Genomic DNA, 24,087 nt, shown 5'->3' with positions numbered 1-24,087 from the left:
TAATTCTGCATCGTCTGGATTATTCCCAGAAATACCAGCCATTGGTGTTCCACCATCATCCCCGCTAGGGTCCCTTTCCAGTCAACTTTGGCCAGCAACTCCCTCATGCCACCATAGTCCCCTCTGTTCAACTGCAATACTGACATTTCCGATATTACCTTCTCCCTCTCAAATTGCAGATTAAAACTTACCTCCTAATGGTTCCTTTACTTTGAGTTCCCTTATCAAATCCGGTTCATTACACTACACTAAATCTAGAATTGCCTTCTCCCTGGTAGGCTCCAGTACAAGGTGCTCTACGAATCCATACTCTAGAACAGTGGTTCCCAACGTGGGGCGTACGCCCCACAGGGGGGCAATTTGATTTTTATGGGGGGGCAATTTCCACCTGATGTTTTTTTTCTTTTTTTTTTACAATTTTTTAGTAATTTCTTGCTCAGAACTTTAACTGTCTTTTGTTTATTTCATTTTTCTTTTTCATGGATGCCATGTTCTTTTGAAGCTTGTTTAAACCAAGGTATTGGCGTTTTAAGCTTCTTCAGCTGAAACGGAGTTCACTTTTTAAATGATAAGAATTATATATCACCACATGGGGGGGGGGGGGGGGGGGGGGCCATCATCAGTATTTTAGAGGTGATTAGGTGGGGCATGGCCAAAAAAAGGCTGTGAACCACTGCTCTAGAAACTCGCGTTTTTGGGGTCCAGTACCAACCTGATTTTCCCAGTCTACCTGCATGTTGACATCTCCCATAACCACCGTAGCATTACCTTTGTTACATGCTAATTTTAACTCCTGATGCAACTTGCACCCTATCTCCAGGCTATTGTTTTGGGGCCTATAGATAACTCCCATTAGGATATTTTTACCCTTACAATTTCTCAGTTCTATCCATACTGACTCTACATCTCCTTACTCTATGTTACCCCTCGCAAGGGACTGAATTTCATTCCTCATCAACAGAGCTACCCCACCCCCTCTGCCCACCTGTCTGTCTTTTGGATAGGACGTATACCCTTGAATATTAAGTTCCCAGCTCTGGCCCTCTTGCAGCCATGTCTCTGTAATTCCCACAACATCATACTTACTAATTTCTAACTGAGCCTCAAGCTCATCAACTTTATTTCTTAAACTTTGCATTCATATATAACACTTTTAATTCGGTATTCACCTCCCCTCTCACACGGTTCCTCTTTCACCTGACCTTACTCTCTTATCCCTTCTTGAACTTTCCGTCCCATTAATTCGGGTGTCTTTCGAAACTTTTCCTGTACTCTCTTTCCCTTTAACTCGATCCTTTCTCCAAATTTGTCAACCCCTCTCCCCCGCTGTTTAGTTTAAACTCACCCGTGCAGCACTAGCAAACCTGCCTGCATTTTGTGTCTCTCTTCGGTTTAAACCAGCATCTGCAGTGTCCTCCTACACATCTATAGTTTGGATATTCATTTATTGTCCTTCAAAGATAGACACAGAAAGCTGGAGTAACTCTCCGGGTCAGACAGCATCTCTGGAGGAATTGGTAACGTTTCGGGTCGAGAGCCTTCTTCAGAATGAGAGTCAGGGGAGAGGGAGACGCAGAGATATAGACGGTGATATAGAGAGATAGAGTAAGATATGCAAAAAAGTAACGATGATAAAGGAAACAGGACATTGTTAGCTCCCTCCGCAACTCCCTTGTCAATTCTTCCCTTTCCCTCCCATACCACTCCCTCCCCGGGCACTTTCCGTTGCAACCGCAAGAAATGCAGCACCTGTCCCTTTACCTTCCCCCTCGACCCCATTCAAGGACCCAAGCAGTCGTTCCAGGTGCGACAAAGGTTCACCTGTATCTCCTCCAACCTCATCTACTGCATCCGCTGCTCTAGATGTCAGCTGATTTACATCGGTGAGACTAAGCGGAGGTTGGGCGATCGTTTCGCCGAACACCTCCACTCAGTCCGCAAGAACCTACCTGAACTCCCGGTGGCTCAGCACTTCAACTCCCCCTCCCATTCCTAATCCGACCTCTCTGTCCTGGGTCTCCTCCATTGCCAGAGTGAGCAACACCGGAAATTGGAGGAACAACACCTCATATTCCGCCTGGGTAGCCTGCGTCCCGCGGGCATGAACGTTGAATTCTCCCAGTTTTGCTAGCCCTTGCTGTCTCCTCCCCTTCCTTAACCCTCGAGCTGTCTCCTCCCATCCCCCGCCCTCGGGCTCCTCCTCTTCCCTTTTTCCTTCCTTCTCCCCCCCCCCCCCCCCCCCACCCCCCATCAGTCTGAAGAAGGGTTTCGGCCCGAAACGTCGCCTATTTCCTTCGCTCCATAGATGCTGCTGCACCCGCTGAGTTTCTCCAGCATTTTTGTGTACCATTGTTAGCCGTGGGATAGGTGAGAACGAGTTGCAGACTATCAGACTCAACAAGGCGACTTTGAAGCTGGTACGGCGTGTGTGGGAAAGGGACGGAGAGAGAGGGAATGCAGGGGTTACTTGAGGAGAACACAAAACACAGGTTGTAAGCTGCACACCGTGTATCATTTACTTCTGCCGCTTTCTTATATCTCAATTGCAGGTTATTTGGGCAGGTTTTTGCGCTTGGTTTGGGCAGGTTTGTGTACAGTATGCCACACAACGACGGAGATTGTGTTTTTTTTTTAATGAAAACTGACTTTTATTTACATATTCCGTAAGTACAAAGTAATAGTGTACAATACTTGTTATATACATTATATTACCGTCACGTAAAACTATAATCGATGGCGTTATATGAACCCATACATTAAAAAAAATGCTCGGCGCATGCTTCATGACACAAAGGCGAGGAGATGACGGACCCCTTGCTGCTGATGAGGTTTAAGATGGGTAACAGAGGGCGTCCAAATAAAAGCGATCATTTCAGTCATTAACTAAACTGGAGGACGGCTCTGGTTTTGCTCGCGGGTTAAAGTATTTTAGTGAAGTCCATTGAATTGCCAATATCCAGCGGCATCTGGTCCGGGACTTGCTTCAGGGTATCAGAGAACTCGGAGAACTACCAGTAACCAGAAGGAAAAGCGCGGAGAGCGTTCAATGCTTGAAGGGGCACAGGAAAGGCATTGGACCAGGGTCGATATCAGCACATGCTCACACCCATCGCGCCAGCTAGGACCGAAACCCAGGCGCAGAGGACACATTACCATTGCCAAAGTTAACAACTTTTGCTTTTTCTATTGTTGATGGGTTATTTTAAATATAAGTATTCACGAAACAATCGAATTAAGATTACCCGACGGTTTCGCGGTAGTTGGCAATTGTGCCGAGTTTGGAGTGAATTTCTTAATGTACAGAGGGGGTCACTGCGACTGGCTGTGTCCGGGTTAGCTTGAAGGAGTGCTGGGCTTTTAATGTCTCTGGGATATTACCCGCTGGTTCAAACTGCCGAGACCTCGACCCCCATCCGTTACACACACTCTCTCTCTCTCCAAGTCATCATTTAAAGAAATAACACAAATAAGCGCCCTGGAGAATCGTCTTGTGTGTGGAGCCCTCTCTCCAGTCTCACACCAAAGACGTGACAACTGGGATCTTGCTGTTCTCGTCGACCCAAGGCTGCAGGTTCTGCAGCGCGTACAGCGACGAATTGTGGAGGCAAAGTGGGTCGGGCTGAATGGAGTCGTTGAGGGACTTCTGGAAGGCGTCGTGTTGAAGCTGTAACATCAGTCTGTTGGCTTGCTGCCTCTCGGCTTCTCTCTCTTCCGCTGTCTGCCGCCTGCGTGAGAAAAAGACACAACAGCGCCGTTAGATCAGAGGCCAACCCTGAAGATAGACACAAAAAACTGCTCGAGTCAGCGGGAGTCAGGCAGCATCTCTGGAGAAACGGAATAGCTGATGTTTCGGGTCGAGACCCTTCTTCAGACTGAGAGTCAGGGGAAAGGGAGACGAGAGATATAGACGGTGATGTAGAGATAGATAGAACAAATTAATTAAAGATATGCAACAAAGTAACGATGATCGAGGAACCAGGCCAGTGTTAGCTGTGTGCGAGGTGAAAACCAGACTCAACGTGATGACTGAAACTGGTAGGATAAGGGTGGATCCCAGTCACAGGGTGAAGGATTGGGACCTGTACATTCAGTTGCTGACTATCTCTCCTTGCCGCTTTGTACCAAGTAGCTGCGTTTCTCCACAATAGTCCACGTTATTAATCGCCCCAATGTAATGCCAAGCCTCCAGCAAACGGTTGTTCAAGATATCTCAGAAATAATCAATGAATTCTAATAAACGGAATTGTTTGTGTAACTGTGCGGGGTGGGGGTTCCTGATCTAAGCGAATCTACCGCACTCACCCCCATCTCGCCCCGAGACCAACTCATGGCATCGTCTATCCTTCCACCCACTGCCGCCCAGAGATCATCATCTTGATCCTTGCTGTCGCCCGCTCATTCTACAATCCCGTTACATCCGCTTATTAGCGCCACGCAACAGATATTTGAGTTTAGTTTAGTTTAGAGATACGGCACTAAAGGTACAGGCCCTTCGGCCCACTCAGTCCGCACCGACCAGCGATCCTCCCACAGCGCACACTTGGAAAAATTTCCACTTATACCTTGCCAATTAACATACACACATGCCCGTCTTTGGAGTGTGGGAGGAAACCGAAGATCCTTCTAATAATTCCGAGTTTAGCCACGCCGCGAGCACCTTTATTTAATTATCATCAATACTCCCGATAGACTTTTTGTTGCAGTAACCATCAGTGTCCGCTGTCTCCCTACAATCTCATTTAATTTCCCCGGATTCAAATATTTGTTCCGCTTTCCCGAAACAAAAATAGTTTGTCCTGACCTCGACCCAACCCTACAGTCAGGAAGATCAATCCTTGGCTACTGACGTTCATTGTACAATTTAAACTCTCCCCTCGTCCTCGCATTGAACATTTATCACGCTGTCTGACGGAGGGTCCATCTCTAAAAACAAAGATGCTGTCTGACCCGCTGAGTTTTTCCAGCAGTTCCTTGTGTCTCCATTTAACACAACGACCGGCCAGCTCGGCCGGCACTCTCTCAGCAACTTCTCGGGAGTGTATAATTTAATTGAATTCCTGAAGGGAGAAAATCTCCCGTTCAATTCATACCCGCGTCTTCCCAAACAGTAAAAACAACCCTCGTGGTGTAAAATATTCACAACTTCTTCGACTGATTCACATTCAGGAAACAAGCGTCAATGACCCGCTTCCCAAAACACAAGCCACAAATCTCGAAAGCAGGAAATTGCCAGAAATGTCACGTTTATTGGCCAACAATAGCGACTGAAGCAGATTAGCCAAATCGTGAGGGGGGGCGGGTACCTGTAAAATGAAGCTACCTTCCAAGTCCAGCCCAGGCTTGGAACGTGACAGGGACACTGCATGGAGTCTGCGTCTGATAAAGCGGTGGTAGGCACAAAATACTGGAGTAACTAAGCGGGACAGACAGCATCTCTGGAGCAAAGGAATAGGTGGCGAGTCGAGACCCACCGCCAGCCAAGCGGTGAATGGGTTAACAATCACGGTGGCGTGGCGGATCTCCCGGTGGCTCAGCACTTCAACTCCCCATCCCATTCCTAATCTGATCTTCCTGTCCTGAGCCTCCTCCGTTGGCAGAGTGAGGCCCAGCGCAAACTGGAGGAACGGCACCTCATATTTTGCTTGGGTAGTTTACACCCCAGCGGTATGAACATTGACTTCTCTAACTTTAGATAGCCCTTGCTTTCTCTCTCCATCCCCTCCCCATCCCCGCTCTCCCACCAGTCTTACTGTCTCCGACTACATTCCATCTATGTCCCACCCACTCCCCTGACATTAGTCTGAAGAGCGGTCTCGACCCGAAACGTCATCCATTCCTCTCCAGAGATGGTCCTGACCCGCTGAGTTACACCAACATTTTGTGTCTACCTTCGATTTAAACCAGCATCTGCAGTTCTTTCCTACACATTTTGATTGGACTACTGACTTTACTTTGCATTAAACGTTATTCCCTTATCTTGTATCTATACACTGTAAATGTCTCAATTGTAATCACGTATTGTCTTTCCGCTGACTGTATAGCACGCAACAAAAGCTTTTCACTGTAGCTCGGTCCACGTGAAAATAACCCAAACTGAAACTAAATAAGGACAATTATAACAGCGTGAAGGTGGAGTTATCTAAGGTGCACTAGGGAAATAAGCTAAGAGACAGCTCAGTAGATACAAGTAGCACACATTCAAACAGCACTTAGATAGTAGGACTCCGCGAGGAAGAGGCACAAACGGAGCATTACAAAGGAGGTCAAGGAAAATATTACATATAATATTAGGGCATACAAATTAACAAGAACTGATGGTAGACCAGGAGACTGGTTAATGTTGTAGGAAGAAATTGTAGTCTGAAGAAGAGTCTCGACCCAAAACGTCACCCATTCCTTCTCTCCAGCGCGTTCCCGCTGAGTTACTCCAGCACTTTGTGCCTATGACAGTTTTTTTTTAATATAGCAAACGACCATAAAGTTCCTAAGAAGGGAGAACTTTGATTTTGAGAAAAAACATGCCCAATATCAAAGCAACATCAGAGCATGGTGTCTGTGGATATAGAAACAGAAATGGCAGCCAAGGTAGATTTGGAACATCTGGAGAACATTGCTGGTGGTAGAGTTGCTGAATTGCAGCGCCACAAACACGGGTTCCATCGCGACAGGGTTTGTACGTTCTCCCCGTGTCCGCGAGGATTTCCCCCCACACTCCAAAGATATCATTGTAAATTGTCCCTAGTGTGTGTGGGATGGTGTTAATGTGCGGGCATCGCTGATCGGCGCAGACTCGGTGGCCGAAGGGCCCGTTTCCCCTACAGGAAACAAAGCCGCGGCAGACTTACTTCAAAAACAAATCCATTCAATATAGAGCAGGTTATCGTCAGGACGTTATAAGGCGATGGGTTCTGTATTCTTCTTAGGGGCCTGTCCCACTTACGTGTCCTTGCCACGCAAATTACGCTATCCCGTGGTCGCGTTGAGGCGTACGGGCATCGTATGGCCGCGCGGGGCCGGTCCCACTGTGAAGCGCGGAGGGGTGTGTAGTTGTGCGCGACATCGCGCGGGGTTCCAAAATGTTTGTAGCGAACAAAATCTTCGCACGCCAACGGCCTGTCGCGGAACTGACGGCCAAAGTGGGACAGGCCCAAGACCCTGGCGCGACTCAACGTCTCACCTCCAACAGCAGCAGAAGCAGGCAAACGATCGCCGAGCTCGGCCCAGGGCTCACGGCCGTTGCGGTCCGGATCCGCCCCCACTTCTACTCCCAGAGCGGGGCCAAGATGATTGAAGAGAGACACAAAATGCTGGAGTAACTCAGCGGGACCGGCAGCGTCTCTGGAGAGAAGCATTAGGTGACGTTTCGGGTCAAGACTGAAGAAGTCTCGACCCGAAACATCATCCATTCCTTCTCTCCAGAGATGCTCCCGGTCCCGCTGAGTTACTCCAGCTTTGTGTCCGTGCGATGGTACGCATGGAATAGTGGGACCGTCACGGCTCAACGCGACCACGAAGTCACGTAATTTGCGTGCCAAGGATATGTAAGTGGGACAAAAGATAGAGGAGGCAGGGGTGGAGTTGGAGTGCGTATTGAAAGAGTGAAGAAGCTCTTCAACTGATTCAGTTGACCCCCCCCCCCCCCCCCCCCGAGTACGGGTTCCTCCATTTCGCCAATCTATTAAAACCATGACACATATTGGGAACAAGGGCCTTTAGCAGAACCCTCCGTGTATCGCCTCGATCCTCACCGTCGGCGTTGTTGTTACCTAGTACGGGTTTCCTTCACTCTATTAAAACCATACAATATTATGAACACCTCATCTCGATCCTCTCTGTTGTAAGGAAACCAATCTCTCTGGATAACCGAGGGCTTCCAAACCGGCACCATAATTCATTTTTCTCGTCCCGAGACACTGTAGGCTTGCTGGAGTCAGTGTACCCCAGGAACTGAAGGTAGTAACTGAACGGAGTATACCGAAGTGGGAATGGTTGAGAGCTTCAGGTTCTTAGGGTAAATATGACCAACACTCTGTCCTGGTCCAGCCATACTGAAGGGCAAAAAAAGCACAGCAATACCTGTATTTCCTCCTAAGGAAAGGACTAAGGAATTTCGGTGTATCTTCAACCAGTATTACCAACCTCTAGAGATGCATTGTAGAAATGTTATGTGGGAATACATCAGTTTGGTTTGGGAACAGCTCTGTCCAAGACTGCAAGAAATTGTGAATGCAATCCAATCCAACACTCAAACCAAACTCCCCACTATTGACTCCATCAACACAACATGCCCCTTGTGGAATGCAGCCTACATATCCTCTTCTCCCCACTCCCATCAGGTAGAAGGCACCAAGGATGGACAGCATGTAATACCAGACCCAGGAAGAGTTTCTTCCCCTCTGTTATCAGCCTTGTGAATAAGCCTGCCATAAACTAGGGTGTAGTCTCAATCTTCCAATTTACATCATTGTGGATTTTGGATGCATTCTCTTGGACTATACCAATCCACTGCTGGACACTATCATCTGCACTCTGGTATCTTTCTCTTTGCTCTACCTGTTGTATTTCTGGATGGTTTGATTGTGTTTATGCATAGCATTATCTAATTGAATTAGATAGCTTGCAAACAAAAGCTTTTCGCTGTACCTTGGTCCATGTGACTTTAATAAACCAATAACCAATACCATTTTATCAAGATTCAGAACTCATGGGCGGCACAGTAGCACAGCGGTAGAGTTGCTGCCTTACAGCACTTGCAGCGACAGAGACCCGGGTTCGATCCTGACTATGGGTGCTGTCTGTATGGAGCTTGTACGTTCTCCCCTTGGCTGCGTGGGTTTTCTCTGAGATCTTTGCTTTCCTCCCTCACTCCAAAGACGTACAAGTTTGTAGGTTAATTGGCTTAGTATAAGTGTAAATTGTAGCTTGTGTGTGTAGGGTAGTGTTAATGTGCGGGGATCACTGGTCGGTGCGGACTCGATGGGCAGAAGGGCCGTATCTCTAAACTAAATTAAACTAAACTAAACTAAACCAGCAGACACCTTGTTTTCACATTCTGTGACTCTCACTAAAGTCAAACATCCTCAATAATTTAAACCACGATTTTCAAAATCCTTCCATTTCTGGAAATGTAATATATACACACCCATAGGTCTCTTTTCCTGCATACCTTATAAAATCGTGCCATCTAGTTTATATTGCTTCTCCTCATTTTCATGCTTAAATATATTGCTTCCCATTTTCCTGCATTCATGTTTATTGCCCATTTCACCAGCTAGACTCGACTCTTTCCATCATCCCCATTATTTGGCACATTTCTTTCATACAGTCTGCAATAGCTGTAAGTATGTGCTGTATACTCAAACATGTTTGCATCACACATAAATATGTATCAGGAATAGTAAATGTCCCAATAACAACTCCCCAGAATGGCATTATTTACTTTAGTTCAAAACATCTGATCAAAAGTAATATCTGTTATTCCCCTTGGCCATATTTTATGAATATTCCCACTGTACCTTTGATCCCATGACCGTTAATTTTGCAAATAAGCTTGTCATGTGCTGCTCCACCACATTTGATTTTGAACCTATATTCATATCATTCACTGCTTTCCCATCAACCCCACCCAATATGCCATCAAAATCTGAATGGTATTAAATTGAAGGATGTGCACAAAAATAAAGATCTACGGGGTATACAAATATTGCTACCAAATTTATGTGGACTTCCTTTATTAGCCCAAACTTTTCCTGAACTATTGTCTCTTCCATTCTCCACATCACAGATAATTGGATGGCAGTTGCTCCATTTATTCCTCTCATTTTTAATTTAGCATACACCATGCCCGCTATCCTGTAGCCTGACACTGTTCCCATATCCAAAGAGGATTGCAAGATTGAAACATGAGCCTCCTCAATACCCACTTAGTTCACTCACTCATCATCTTGGAGAACGGGTATTTCTTTATTTTACCTTCTATAATTATACCTCTGCCTTTACATTCTCTCCAATCTAGTGAAAGCAGGAAGCATATTCTAAAGGTAAGGTACACAAAAATGCTGGAGAAACTCAGCGGGTGCAGCAGCATCTATGGAGTGAAGGAAATAGGCAACATTTCGGGTCGAAACCCTCTTCTTCAGAAGGGTTTCCGCCCGAAACGTTGCCTATTTCCTTCGCTCCATAGATGCTGCTGCACCCGCTGAGTTTCTCCAGCATTTTTGTGTACCTTCGATTTTCCAGCATCTGCAGTTCCTTCTTAAACATATTCTAAAGGTACCTGGACCATGCTTCCTGCCTCTCTAAGGACATTCCTTCGGATGACCTTTGGCCCAAGCCTTGCTCCAACTAGACATTTACACTGAAGATAGGCACAAAAAGCTGGAGTAACTCAGCGGGTCAGACAGCATCTCTGGGGAAAAGGAATAGGCGACGTTTCGGGTTGAGACCGTTCTTCAGACTGAGAGTCAGGGGAAAGGACTGGCTGATTACACTGAATGTACACTGGCCGCAAATCTATTTTGATAGGCCCTCCTCCCCAACCCACCTCACCCTTTCCAAATTTTATAGCACCTTTCCACTTTCCATATTCAGCTTATTTCCTTCCTGTGTAGATAAACTTTAATTACGATGAGATATTTTTTGTCTAATTTGGACCTATTTCTTCAGTCATTTGGGGAGCTCGAGCTTTGGATGTAGTTTCATTCCATCTCCATGGGAATGTGTTCAAACCAGTCACACAAGTACATTAGAAAATGGGAACAGGAGTAGGCTATCAGGCCTCTCAAGTATTTCAATGATCTGTATTGGTCCCAAATCTTCTTGTGTGTGTTTCTCCATATCCCGTTATTTATCCACTCTGATGGATATCCCAGTTATTTATCACACTAATCCAGCTTCCACCATCGGTTAGATTCACCACCTCTAGGAGAAGAAACTGTTCTGTGTTTTTGTTTAGTTTAGTTTAGAGATACTGTACATCATGGAAACAGGCCGTTTTGCACACCGAGACTGCACTGACCCGCGATCGCACATTAACACTATGCTACACACACTAGGGACAATTTACAATTATACCAGCTGCTGCTTTAACGAGAGCCCTACGTGCTTCATCGGGCGAGGAGTGGCCCAGGGTTAGACTTGGTATCCAATTTGGTGGGGTATTAAAATACAGGTCTTGCCTTCGATCGGATCGTTGCCGGGAGCGTGAATTGAAAAGGTGCGCTCTGCAAATCGGCATCGATAACTCACAGCGCGAAGCGGCTATGCGCTGAATCCTCGGTACCCAGCAGAGAGGAATGTCTGCGTGTAGGTATCTGAGTCTCTCCCTGAAGTGACGGACAAAGAGCCTTGAGAAGGTACTGGGCTTGGAAGGACAGAGTATAGATTGGCTGGAATACTCCAGTCCGTTCAAGAATTCAACTGGGCAATTTTAGTTGATTCGAGAGCCCGCGTAGTAAGACAGATACACACTAAAATTAGGAGTTCGAGTTTGAGTCTATATCTGCAAGGCCAAATTTTCAAATACTGAATTTCATATTGAAGTTCTGCCAGTAAGGTGGAATTCGAATTCCTGTATATAGAACTTCGAAGTTGCTGCATGTCCGTGATCGATTCTGAATAGCGGCTGAACAACAGTGAATAGTAACCCTCTGGTCGATTGTTGACTAGTAGCTGGCAACGAAGAGTACCTGAGAGACGGGAGCCTCCTTACTTGATGAAAAGTAATCCGAATAGCGAAGGGTACCCCTAACTCTGTCAAACTTAGAGAGGAGGGATAGAGGTCCCCCTATAGAGAGAGGAGGGATAGAGGTCCCCCAATAGAAGTCCAGTCTTAGCAGAGGGATAGTAACATTTGGGTGGAAAAGTAATCATTTAAGGAATAGTACCCCTCTGCAAAGAGTAAACTAGGAAGGGGGAAATCTTCGGTAGCAGAGGGAGAGGTTCACTGCATGGTAACAGGGTAATGTGACGTCGAGATGGAGTGTTTGTGGATAGTGCGCTAGTGCTTTAAATCATTTTGTAAATTGTAAAAATCTAGCTTTTCGTATTGTCACAGGATCCGGAGTTTGTAAATATTCTATGTATGTAAATAAACTTAGAGTATATTAAGAATTAAAAGTTAAGATTTAGATCGTGTTAAGTCCGCAGACCATCATTTGTGTTGCTGCTTGTGCGAGTGTTTATGGATTTAGAAACTTGAAGAGTGTGTTTATGTTAGATATTTGTATTTGTTTAAGATTGTTTTGTGATAATCTGAATCGGGGTGGTTCGATCAGGGGTTAGACTCCTTTGATCGCTGCGTCGGGGAGGAGTCATCCCGCTAATTGATTGCGCCACAAGGAAGACTAATTAAAGTGGAGTTTATTGGATGCTTATAGTTTATATTGGGGTGTGTTTTGGGCTATTGATAATCGGGGGAATATTTTCGTTCTTAATTATAGTTCTGTTAGCTTGGTTTGGGTCCGTCTGTCTGTGCAAACTAAAAGTGAATTGAGTGAGAGGGAGATTGCTGTGTGAGAGACTGTCAGTGAGAGTTAGCCTTGGATTGAGATCCGTTGTTTGAAAGTTTGGAATTGAATGGAATGATTGTGTTTTAACCCATAAGAGAGTTGGGGGAGAGACTGAATACGAGCGAGTGGTTTGAATAATTGAATAGGAGGGATTGAATAGGGGTGACTGGGAGACAGTCAAAAGGAAGCGATTTCTAGAGTAAGTGTAAATCGGAAGGACCGTTGACCATTGTGTGGGAAAGATCCCATTGACCTTGGAGTCTGAGAGGAGGAGTGATTGAAAGAGGTGTTAGTGTCTGGAACATTTATTTTGTAATTTGTGTTTTGACCATTGTTCCAAGAATGGGGAATGTCTCTGAGAAGGATCGATCAAACATATTAGAAAGCCCAATAAGGATAATTTGCGGGGAGCTTCCAAATGGAGCGGATTGACTGAGAGGATTATCGGGGAAATGAAATGCAATTTTGCAAGACAAACTTTGGCCGTTGGGGGGACTAAAGTCTTTAATAGGGATAAACTATATAGATTAATAGGGATAAACTATATAGATAAACTATATTTTTAACAATCGTTAAAAAATATGGAAATAGTGAGGTAGGAAACAAGTTAATTGGGATGTGGAGGATATTCTTCACTAAAAGAAAAACAAATGAAGAACTTGTTTTGCTATCCACCCTAAGAATGGCGGCTTGTAAATTGGGAAGAGGAGAAAACGATAGAACTGATCCTTCTCAGAACACTTCAGAGCGGGGACAGGGAGAATTAGTAAGCCAACAGCAGGAGCAGGAGCAGCAGCAGGCGCAGGAACAGGAGCAAGAGCGGGAGCGGGAGCAGGAGCAGGAGCAGGAGCAGGAGCAGGAGCAGGAGCAGGAGCAGGAGCAGGAGCAGGAGCAGGAGCAGGAGCAGGAGCAGGAGCAGGAGCAGGAGCAGGAGCAGGAGCAGGAGCAGGAGCAGGAGCAGGAGCAGGAGCAGGAGCAGGAGCAGGAGCAGGAGCAGGAGCAGGAGCAGGAGCAGGAGCAGGAGGGAGGCACACGGGAGGAGTCAGCATTATCTTAGGCTCCTCCCCCTAAATTTAAATCTGAAATAGAGACATCGGGGAGAGATCTTCTATCTTCTGTGCTTGCCCCACAGGTGGAGGACCATAGGGGAAATCAAGGAGCTACAAAGAAGACTCCATCGACATGGGTGCTGAAATTAATTAGGGATTCCAGTAGCGAGAGGATGAACGAATCCTTCTTGAAGTACCGGGATAAAACAAATAGCCTTTTAGGGGGTGAGAATGGGGGAGAATATGGATGGATTGATCCGGACATGGATAATATTATTATGTCAGAGCAATTCACCACGGAAGGGGAATTGGTAAGGACTCCCCGTAGACAATGTGTTTGTAGGGAGATGCCCGCATCAGGTATAAATGTTCCCCAGACCACAGACAGTCAGACATCAAGGCAGCCTGGTTCAACTGCAGCCCGGAGATTAGAGGTTCGAATAAAAGAAATAAGAACAGACGAGGATAAGCAGGAAGAAGACCTCAAGGCCTGGATAGGCCTCCCATTCAAAGAACTGACCTTTCCTCGGTTTGGCTGGCGAGGTTATAGAGCGATCTGGCCCGATCAGTGTTACAGTTGTGGAGGATTGGGACACTGGAGTCGGTCGTGTCCCATGAGAGAATATTATCAGGAAGGAAGGGGGCCCATGGGGTTACAGAAACCGATGGATTCCAAGAGGGGACCGAGACTCTTGGGACCCTGAAGGTAGAGGACGAGGACACTGGCAGGGAGATCAGGGGGAAGGGACATTTCGGCAATCCAACCCATTTTGGTAGCCCTGACCAGCCAGTTAACAGCAATACCGTCTATTAAAATTAAAGGCATCCTCACATGGCCTGAGAAACAGCACTATACATTAAAAAGAACACCACCCCTTCCAAGTAGGAGGCGATACATAGAATCCTACTCTAAAGAAACCCTCGCTGAAAGGAAGAAGCACAACAGGGAAACATAGTAGCTAGCATGAGAAGGGATGGCAACCAAGGAATGGAAATGGCACTAGGGAGAGAAGAAACAAACTTACCGTGCAGGGGAAAGAAGATATTGAATTAATGTGTTACTGAGTTTGTGCCTGCAGGACAGTATATCGACGAGAGAGTATCTGGGGAGCGAGGTAAAAGAATGCACCTTAACGGGAAGAAGACAGCAAAAGGCAATGCAGCACTCCAGAAACAGGTGACCAGCAGGAGGAACTGATACTGTCCTGCCCCTTTAAGACATTTGGGAGTGCCAGCAGGCAGAGCAATATGCTCCTCAGTATCCCTACTCCCTAGTAACTGAAACCACAATCAGAAAGGAAGAAGAAAAGGACCTACCCTAGTGCCCAACTTTAATATCACCTAGCTATAGGAGAAAGAAAAGGAAGGAGAATAAAGGATACTTTAATCATCTTTGAAAGAAACAACACCGACAACCTATAACGACTTCTGGGACAAGCCTCACTTTAATGGACTGACTTCAAATAAAAAAACATTCCTCTGTGGTTTGGAGTAAAATACCTGAATTGTGTCTAAATTATGGGTATTAGAAATCTATATTACTAAAAGTCTGATCTTGACCGCTTTTGGCCCACTATGCTGCGATTTCCGAGAGAACGCCACCACCTACGGTCGTCATTTCTGGCCACCTCGCATCCGCCTTCCGGGACCATAGGATTTTTCCCATCAATAAAAAATCAGAGAGATATTAATGTTTTTTAAAAAGCCATTCTCTCTGCTGCCCCTGCTGGAGGGAGGGGGAGGGACTATAAAACCAGGAAGTGCTGTGCCTCTGCAAGATGGAAGAAGCCATCTCTGAGTTCTGAATAACACTGAACACATGTCTACTCAACTGTGAGAGCCCTTAATGTGGTTTGAAAATGAAAATATGGTTGGTTTGAGGTAAAAAGGCACTGCCTGCAAATGTTTGTTTGGGGGGTTTAGGTTTGAAGTGAAAAGGCACTGCCTGCAAATGGTTGTTTGGAGGGGTTGGGTTGAAGTGAAAAGGCAACTTCCTGTTTGCACTATATTAATTTTAGATAAAACGCTATCACTTACGACTGTGATTTTTTGCCATCTTACTCAGTTCCCCTCCTCTCATCAGGTGCAGAGGATTCTTCCCATCAATGAAAAACAAAAGTGTTATTAGTGTTTAAAAAATGTTGATAATCTCTCTCCTGTCAAAATATAAACCACACTTCATCCCACACCATGAAGGCCACACCTTTTCTGGTGGGAGGGGGATGGATTATAAAACCGGAAGTGTGGGTGTGGCTTAGTCTCTGCATGATGGGGGAGGGAGAGGTCACGACTCTGTCTGAGCTGTGAATCAACTGAACACACTGAATGTCTACTGTGTGGTTTAATGGTGGTTTTTATGGTGGTTTCGCCCTGCTTGAAATAGTATGAAACTGCATTTGAATGTGGTGTTGTTGCACCCTGCATGAAATGGTATGAAACTGCATTTGAATTTGGTGGCCTTGCACCATCCTTGAAATGGTATGAAACAGCACATGAATTTGGAGGCCTTGCACCCTGCTTGAAGTGGTGTGAAACTGCACTTGAATTTGGTGGCATTGCACCCTGCTTGAATTGGTAGGAAACTGAACCTGAATTTGGTGGCCTTGCACCCTGCTTGAAATGGTAGGAAAATGGATTTGAATTTGGTGGCCTAGCACTCTGCTTGAAATGGAATTTCAAGGAATAGCCGTGAGTCAACTGCCAGCCCAGCAGCCGTGAGTGAGCTGCCAGCACATCAAGCTTGAGGGACTGAGCTGCCCCCCCAAGAATCCATTTGGCCCACAATGTCCATACTAGCCCTCTGGAAACCAGTAGTAACTGCAACCAACAACACCCATACCAGCACTCCAGAAAGCCCCCCCCCCCCCCCCCCCCCCCCCCACTGGCCACCCCCCCCCCCCCCCCCCCCCCCCACTGGCCAATATTGGAATTGGTGGAAGGTGGAATGTAGCATCGGGGGACCAGCCCTCCCATATGAACATGGGACCCGTTGGGTCCCACATAGTCTAGTAATTTTATAAATTTTGGATTCGGTCTCGAAATTGTACGATGATTAATTGGAGGGACTTTAAAACATTTTGAGATTTGACATAGACTTGTGGACTTTAGGAATAATTGGAGTTTGATTATTAACTGACATTGTTTTATCTCATCCTCAGAAAGGCAGACAAAGATTGTTCAAAGGGCATCAAGAAGGATGGAACTTGGGAAGACCTAGTAACATGGAATTATTTAAGGAATATGAGTTGGAATTAGAATTGGGATTAAAACTGGAATTAAAATTGAAAATTAAAATTGGAATTGAAATTGAAATTGGAATGGAATTGGAAATGGTCAAAAGAGGAACTGTGAGCAGCAGGACTTCCCTTTAAGAGACCCGACTAAGGAATTATTCAGTAGTTAAGAGCTAGTACCAGTGAGAACCCATAGACAAAGAACAAAGCCAACATGGTAGAGAATTAACATTGTAACGAGTTACTATAGTGAGGAGTGCATACATAAATAGGATGAGATACTGGAGGAAAGACTTGGTAAACTGCAGGGAGAAACTTGAATTGTATTGAGAATAGCAGAGCCGATACATATTTGCCCGATGGATTTGAATTGTTTAACCCTTGATGGTAAAGCGGCTTCTATTATCAAGGTGGAAAGAAATTGGCAGTCTTGATTGGATTTAGGATAAAATTAATGGCAAAGGAAATTGATTGTTTAAATTTGAACAGTTGGGAATTCCACAGGAATTGGAATGGAATTGTATTATCAGCTTCAATGCTGTGGAAAGAGAAGGATGAGATGGGCATTGACATTTGAAATAGTAAATTGAAGGCTGAGACTGAATTTGCTTACATTGCAACATTTATCATGGTTTGCTTTAAATTAGAGTCCTGCCTGTAGGGAAGTCTGGACTGAACCCAGCTGAAATTTATATTATTACCCATCATCAGATATACATATTATAATCATCATGTGAGTATGAAGAAGGCTAATTAGTGTCAATCACAGAATAATAAAGAGCATATTAGTGAACAGAATAGAAATAGGGAATATAATAGGGTCGAATAGGGATAGTATTGTTAATCTGTGGGAAAGAATGCGTGTATGATGGTAACTTGCTTTGTCCCAAGTTTAATTTCTCGATTTTAGGTTTGACCGTGGAAAGTGATGGAAGAATGGGCAGCAACACAGATGGAGGGAATTCGCGCCCACAAAAACCCGGGAGGTGAGGACTCCTCAGACAGAACTTGTGAAGTTATGCCCATGAAAACTCGGGATGCTTGGCAAGATTCTGGGAAGAAACATCATCATCTTGTGTTGCTGATAGATGGAAAATATAAAGCACACTTATGTATATCTGGTTAGCTGATTATTGAGCCATTTTGGTTTTCATTAATGATGGGTTATCATTAATGATGGGTTATCATAAATGATGGGTTATCATTATGATAAAAAGGAAGGCATGTTAATCCTGGCTAAATCAGAGTGGCTAGGACTGCTGGGAGATTTGATCAGTTTGGAGTAGCTCTCTGCAGAGCTGGGACAAGCTGCGAAGAGGTGCCACTGTGTCTAGAGCTTAGATACAATTTGCAAGCAAAGAATGAGAACATCTGCAAGCCCTGTCAATTAGGTGCAAAATGCATAGAATGGATTGGATGACTGAAATCATTGTAAATAATGTTGCAGAGTTTGACTTTGCCAAGTGTTGATTGGGTGAGGTATTGAACCTTGTCTGGGTATCCTGTAGATCAATTTCTAAGTTGGCTTCCTTACGAAGTCCGTTTTGAATACAATGTATTGAGCTGTTGTATTATTGGGTTAGGGAATTGTCTGTCATGTATGGAGTTAATCTATATCTGTAATTGTGTTATTAAGAGACCACCCCCATGTGGTTCGGCCCCTCGAGGTCCCGGGACATATAAAAGTCCACTACTACGAAGTTCAGCATCGATCTTCTGGGAGAGCGCTTGGGACTGCGTGAACTTCTGGAGTGTCTCTGTCTGAGCGAGGCCTAGAGGTCTGGATCAGGCAGATGCAAGGATCGAACCCGCGGTGGGATAGGTACAGTAGTTGAACTGTAATGCGCTTTTGTTAAAATAAAATTTATTTGTTTCAAGTGCTTGATTCAGGGTTTTTACTGAAACTAGACTGGGGGGAAGCTTAGGGATGAGCAATTTACACTATATGGGTGGAGCTGAGGAATAAAAAATGAATGATTACCTCGATGGGATTGTACTATAGATCTCCAAATAGTCAATGGGAAAGGGAAATAAGACAGGAGATTACAAGCAGATACAAAATTATTAGGGTTGTCATGATAGGAGATTTTAAGTTTTCCAGAGCAGACTTGATGGGCCGAATGGTCTAATTTTGTTCCCGTGTTATATGTCATATATAGATTGGGACTGCCATAGAGTCAAGGGCAGAGGTGGGGTGAAATTTGTCAAATGTATTCAGGAAACTTTCTTCAGGCAATATGTAGAGGGATCGAGAGGGGAAGGGCAAAGCTATACCTATTCTTAGGAAATAGGACAGAGCAACTGACAGAAGAGGGAGGGGCAAGCCGTTCTTATCCCTCCTTCTTACTGGACCACATTGACATTGCTCTTTCATCACCTGGCCTTTAAATGACTCCCGCATGTCCTCTGTTGATTTACTCAATAGCAACTGATCCTAATTTACTCTCCTTAGCTCCTGCCTAATGACATTGTAATCTGCCTACCCCCAACATCCAGACCTGTTCCTATTCAATACAATCTTAAAACTGAAGTTATGATTACTATTCCCAAATTTTTTCTTTCAGTCTGAAAAGGACCCATTTATTCCAACTCGGTTTTCTAAGGCACATGGTTGTCAATGCAGTCCCTGTTTAAAGGCCATTGTTCCACTCTAAGTTGTGCTATTTCATGGTTTGAAATTTCCAACAAATGTTTAACCCAGATCCACAGAATAATTTACCTGGCCTCAAGTTAAATGTTGATCATACCTCTGTTCCCACCGCTATTCTAAACCTTATGGTATGAGGGTCATTGTTCATCAAATGCTCTCCAACGCAAACTTCTTTCCAATTCCCCCTCTCCATTCTCCACAACCAGATTCAGCTTATTCCACCATGACCGTACTGGAAACACATTCGTCAAAAAGGAGACACAAGAGACTGCAGATGCTGGAATCTTGAGCAAAAAACGAAATGCTAGTGGAATTCAAAGTGTCTGGTAGCATCTGTGGAAGGAATGGAGAGCCACCGTTGCAGTGCAGTTTAGTTTAGAGATGCAACGCTCAAACCGGCCCTTCGTCCCACCAGGTCCGCGTCAACCACTGATCCCCGCACATTAGCACTATCCTACACCACACTAGGGATAATTTACACTTATACCAAGCCAATTAACCTACAGACCTGTACGTCTTTGGAGTGTGGGAGGATCTCGGAGAAAACCCATGCTGTCATGGGGAGAATGTACAAACTCTGTGCAGACAGCACCAGTAGTCGGGATCAAACCCGGGTCTCCGGCGCTGCATTCGCTGTAAGGCAGAAACTCTACCACTGCGCCACCGTGACCACTCAGGAACCCTACCTCTTGCAAGGGCGCCATTCTTTGTTTACAATTTTTCGGTCTCTGCCGCATCTGCTCCTAAAATGTGGCTTTCCACCCCAGGACATCTGAGATGTGAGATGTCCTCTTTCTTCTGTAGCAAGATTTTCTCTTTGTTATTCTAGATGGAGCCTGTATCTCTTCTGTGTTCTGCAGTTCCACTCTTGCTCCTCCTTCCCCAGACAGAACAACTATAGAGTTCCCCTGGTCCTCACCTTTCACCTGACCAGCCTTTGCATCCAACCTATAGTTTACTAAGTCAACATGATCCCACCACCTGTCACGTCATTCCATTCTGACCCTTTTCCATTTTTCATCGAGAACACTCTCTACGCGACTCCTTGGTTCACTCATCCCTTCCCCACCAACCCGCCCATTCCCCAGTCGCTTCCCCCGCATGAGATGTAACACATGTCCCTGCACATCCACTTCCATCCATGGGCCCCAGCAGCCCTTCAGGTGTGAAAAAGGTTCACACGCACATCTTCCTACCTGGTCTATTGTATCCGGCACTCCCGATGTGGCCTCCTTCACATAGCCAAGCCCAAGTGTAGCCTAGACCTGTCCCACTTACGCGACCTTTACAGGCGACCCATGATAGATCGCCGAAGTTTTCAACATGTTGCAAATTCAGCAGCGACCAGAAAGACACTACGACCCTTTGGAGACCTTTCATGACCATAGGAGACCTCTCACGCCCGTACAGGCTGTATGGTCATGAGAGGTCACCTATGGTCATGAGAGGTCACCCGCGACATGTCGCCAGGGGGTCGCCTGTATGGTCATGAGAGGTCTCCAAAGAGTCGCCGCTGAATTTTTAACATGTTGAAAATTTCGGTGACCTATTACGGTTGCCAGCAGTCGCCTGTAAAGGTCGCGTAAGTGGGACAGGCCCTTAAGCAACCATTTCGCTGAACACTTGCACTGTTTGCCAAGGCTTCTGATTGCTAACCATTTTAGCATCCCTTCCCATTGACCTTTCTGTTCATTGCCAAAGTGAGGGCACACACAAACTGGAATGCATATTTCATTTGGTTTTGAACATTGAATACTCCAATTTCAAGTAATACCCCTTATACCCCACCTCCCCCCCCCCCCCCACCCACCTAGGTGCCCACACGTTTCTCCCGCGTTCTCATCTCCCCATCACCCCATTCACTCTGCATCTTTCCTCTTCTCTCCCATGCTCGAATCCCACATTTCCCATTTATCTGGCTCCCCCAACCCTCATTCTCTACCACCCACATCCCTACCTCCAACTTTATATTTCACACCTCCTCTGGCAGCTCGATCCATACACCCACCACCCGTTGTATGAAAAAGTTACCCCTCAGATTCTTATTAAATCTTTTCCCCTTCACTTTATACCTATGTCTTCTGGTCCTCGGTTCACCCACTCTGGGCTTGAGACTCTGTGCAGCTACCCGATCTATTCTTCTCATGAGTGCCTATTGCATGAGTGCCAATCCCATCTTAGACTGCATTCCATTTCTCCAATTGATCGCTGTTATTTCTGAACTAATCACTGCTCCACTAATCATAAGATCATAAATGATAGGAGCAGATTTAGACCATTCGGCCCATCAAGTCTACTCTGTCAATTCAATCATGGCTGATCTATCTCTCACTCCTAATCCCATTCTCCTGCCTTCTCCCCATAACTTCTGAGACCTGTACTAATCAAAAATCTATCTATCTCTGCCTTAGAAAGATCCCTTGACTTGGCCTCCATAGCCTGCTTTGAAAAAGGATTCCACAGATCCACCACTTATCCACCACAGATCCTCCACCATTAAAGAAATTCCTCATCCCCTACCTAAAAGAACTTCAATTCTGGGGCTATGACCTCTTGTCCTAGACTCTCCCACTAGTGGAAACATCCTCTCCACATCGTCAATCCAAACCTTTCACTATTCTGTACATTTCAATGAGGTCCACCCCCCTCATTCTTCTAAACTCCAGTGAGTACAGGCCCAGTGCCGTCAAATGATCACCATTTGCTATTTGCCTTTTCCTGTCAACTTGGAGCCTTGTTCCTTCTCTCCACTACTCATCCCCTTGGCATATGATGGTAACCCCTCACTTAGAGCATGTATCATCTTTCCAGGAATACATTAGCCTCTGTTCCGCTGAAGTGGACCCACCCATGTCGAGTGGGTCTCCTTTCCCCTGAAGTGATGGATCGTGAGGTTTTAGCAAAGAAATTTCTCAGGATCAAATGACAGAGGGTTTTGCAGGATCGGAAAAGGTGATGGAAATCTGAATTCCCTCACTTCTGTAATGATTTCTCCAGCTAAACAAGAATTTGCTTCATCCAACCATTCCTTTACTCATTAGCCACTGAAATTAATTCAGAAATTTCTGCAACTGAGGTTTCCAACTTAAAACTGAAAACTCTTTGACTGCAGAAACTCAACCCATTCCGGTGATGTCATTTCCCATGGAGCATAAATTCATGAGTTCATAAGTTCAAGGAGCAGAATTAGGCAATTCGGCCCATCAAGTCTACTCCGCCATTCAATCATGGCTGATCTATCTCCCTCTCTCTCTCCAAACCCCATTCTCCTGCCTTCTCCTCTGCAGTTGTACAGGGTCTTGGTGAGACCACACCTGGAGTATTGCGTACAGTTTTGGTCTCCAAATCTGAGGAAGGACATTATTGCCATAGAGGGAGTGCAGAGACGGTTCACCAGACTGATTCCTGGGATGTCAGGACTGTCTTATGAAGAAAGATTGGATAGACTTGGTTTATACTCTCTAGAATTTAGGAGATTGAGAGGGGATCTTATAGAAACTTACAAAATTCTTAAAGGGGTTGGACAGGCTAGATGCAGGAAGATTGCTCCCGATGTTGGGGAAGTCCAGGACAAGGGGTCACAGCTTAAGGATAAGGGGGAAATCCTTTAAAACCGAGATGAGAAGAACCTTTTTCACACAGAGAGTGGTGAATCTCTGGAACTCTCTGCCACAGAGGGTAGTTGAGGCCAGTTCATTGGCTATATTTAAGAGGGAGTTAGATGTGGCCCTTGTGGCTGGGGGGATCAGAGGGTATGGAGGGAAGGTAGGTACGGGATACTGAGTTGGATGGTCAGCCATGATCGTGTTGAATGGTGGTGCAGGCTCGAAGGGCCGAATGGCCTACTCCTGCACTTAATTTCTATGTTTCTATGTTTCTCCCTCATAACCCCTGACCCATACTAATCAAGAATCTATCTATCTCTGTTTCAAAAATATCCGTTGACTTGGCCTCCACCGCCTTTTGTGGCATTGAATTCCATTAATTTACTACCCTCTGACTAAAGAAATTCCTCCTCATCTCCTTCCTAAAGGAATGTCCTTTAATTCTGAGGCTGTGACCTGTGGTCCTAGACTCTCCTATTAGTGCAAACACCCTCTCCACATCCACTCTATCCAGCCAGCAGAAAAGGGACACTCCATGTCACAGGTGAAAATATTGCACATCTAAACCCCAACCTATCTGATCTCCACTGGCCTCTGCAAGTCTTCACCTTTCTGAATTGACCATGGAATTTACCGTGGACTCATTTGGCTGATGTCGGCGGCGATATTCTCTACAATGCCTTCCCTATGGTGATATAACTGGCATTCTAGTGGTTGTCAGTGTTTGCGGTCGAGTGGAACAAGGGTAGTTTGGTGGGGGTTCTTTGGTGAAGGAGTGGACATGGGGAAATGAAGGTCAGTGGTTGGAGTGTACGTGGGAAGAAAGGACTGTTTAGGATCATGTGGGGAAGATGGTGTGGGAGGGGGGAGGGACGACATACAGGGTTAATAGTGAGAATGGGTGAGTAACCTCACCCACCCTTTGTGGAGGGTGTACCTTAGCATTATTGTATGGTGGGGCTAGATAGGGTGTTGAATTCATTGGTAATATGGTTCAGATGTGGGACAAGATAAGTACTCAGGGTAAAGTGGGGAAGAGGG

General features: G+C 45.5%; 1 protein-coding gene across 1 annotated transcript in view; it reads right to left on the bottom strand.

Annotated features, from left to right (window-relative positions):
- Positions 1-2,618: 2,618 nt before the first annotated feature.
- The window catches only part of tlx3b (T cell leukemia homeobox 3b), a 36,051-nt gene continuing 14,582 nt past the window's right edge, over positions 2,619-24,087 (bottom strand). Inside the window, exon 3 of the mRNA XM_055642566.1 lies at positions 2,619-3,725. Coding sequence (XP_055498541.1) covers positions 3,515-3,725 — 211 coding nt within the window. The 3' untranslated portion in view covers positions 2,619-3,514. The remainder of the gene's footprint in view (positions 3,726-24,087) is intronic.

The sequence above is a fragment of the Leucoraja erinacea genome, chromosome 11, assembly GCF_028641065.1.
Source record: "Leucoraja erinacea ecotype New England chromosome 11, Leri_hhj_1, whole genome shotgun sequence".
Lineage (NCBI taxonomy): Eukaryota > Metazoa > Chordata > Chondrichthyes > Rajiformes > Rajidae > Leucoraja > Leucoraja erinaceus.
The sequence above is the reverse complement of the archived record's forward strand: the minus strand, read 5'-3'. Positions and strand labels throughout refer to the sequence as shown.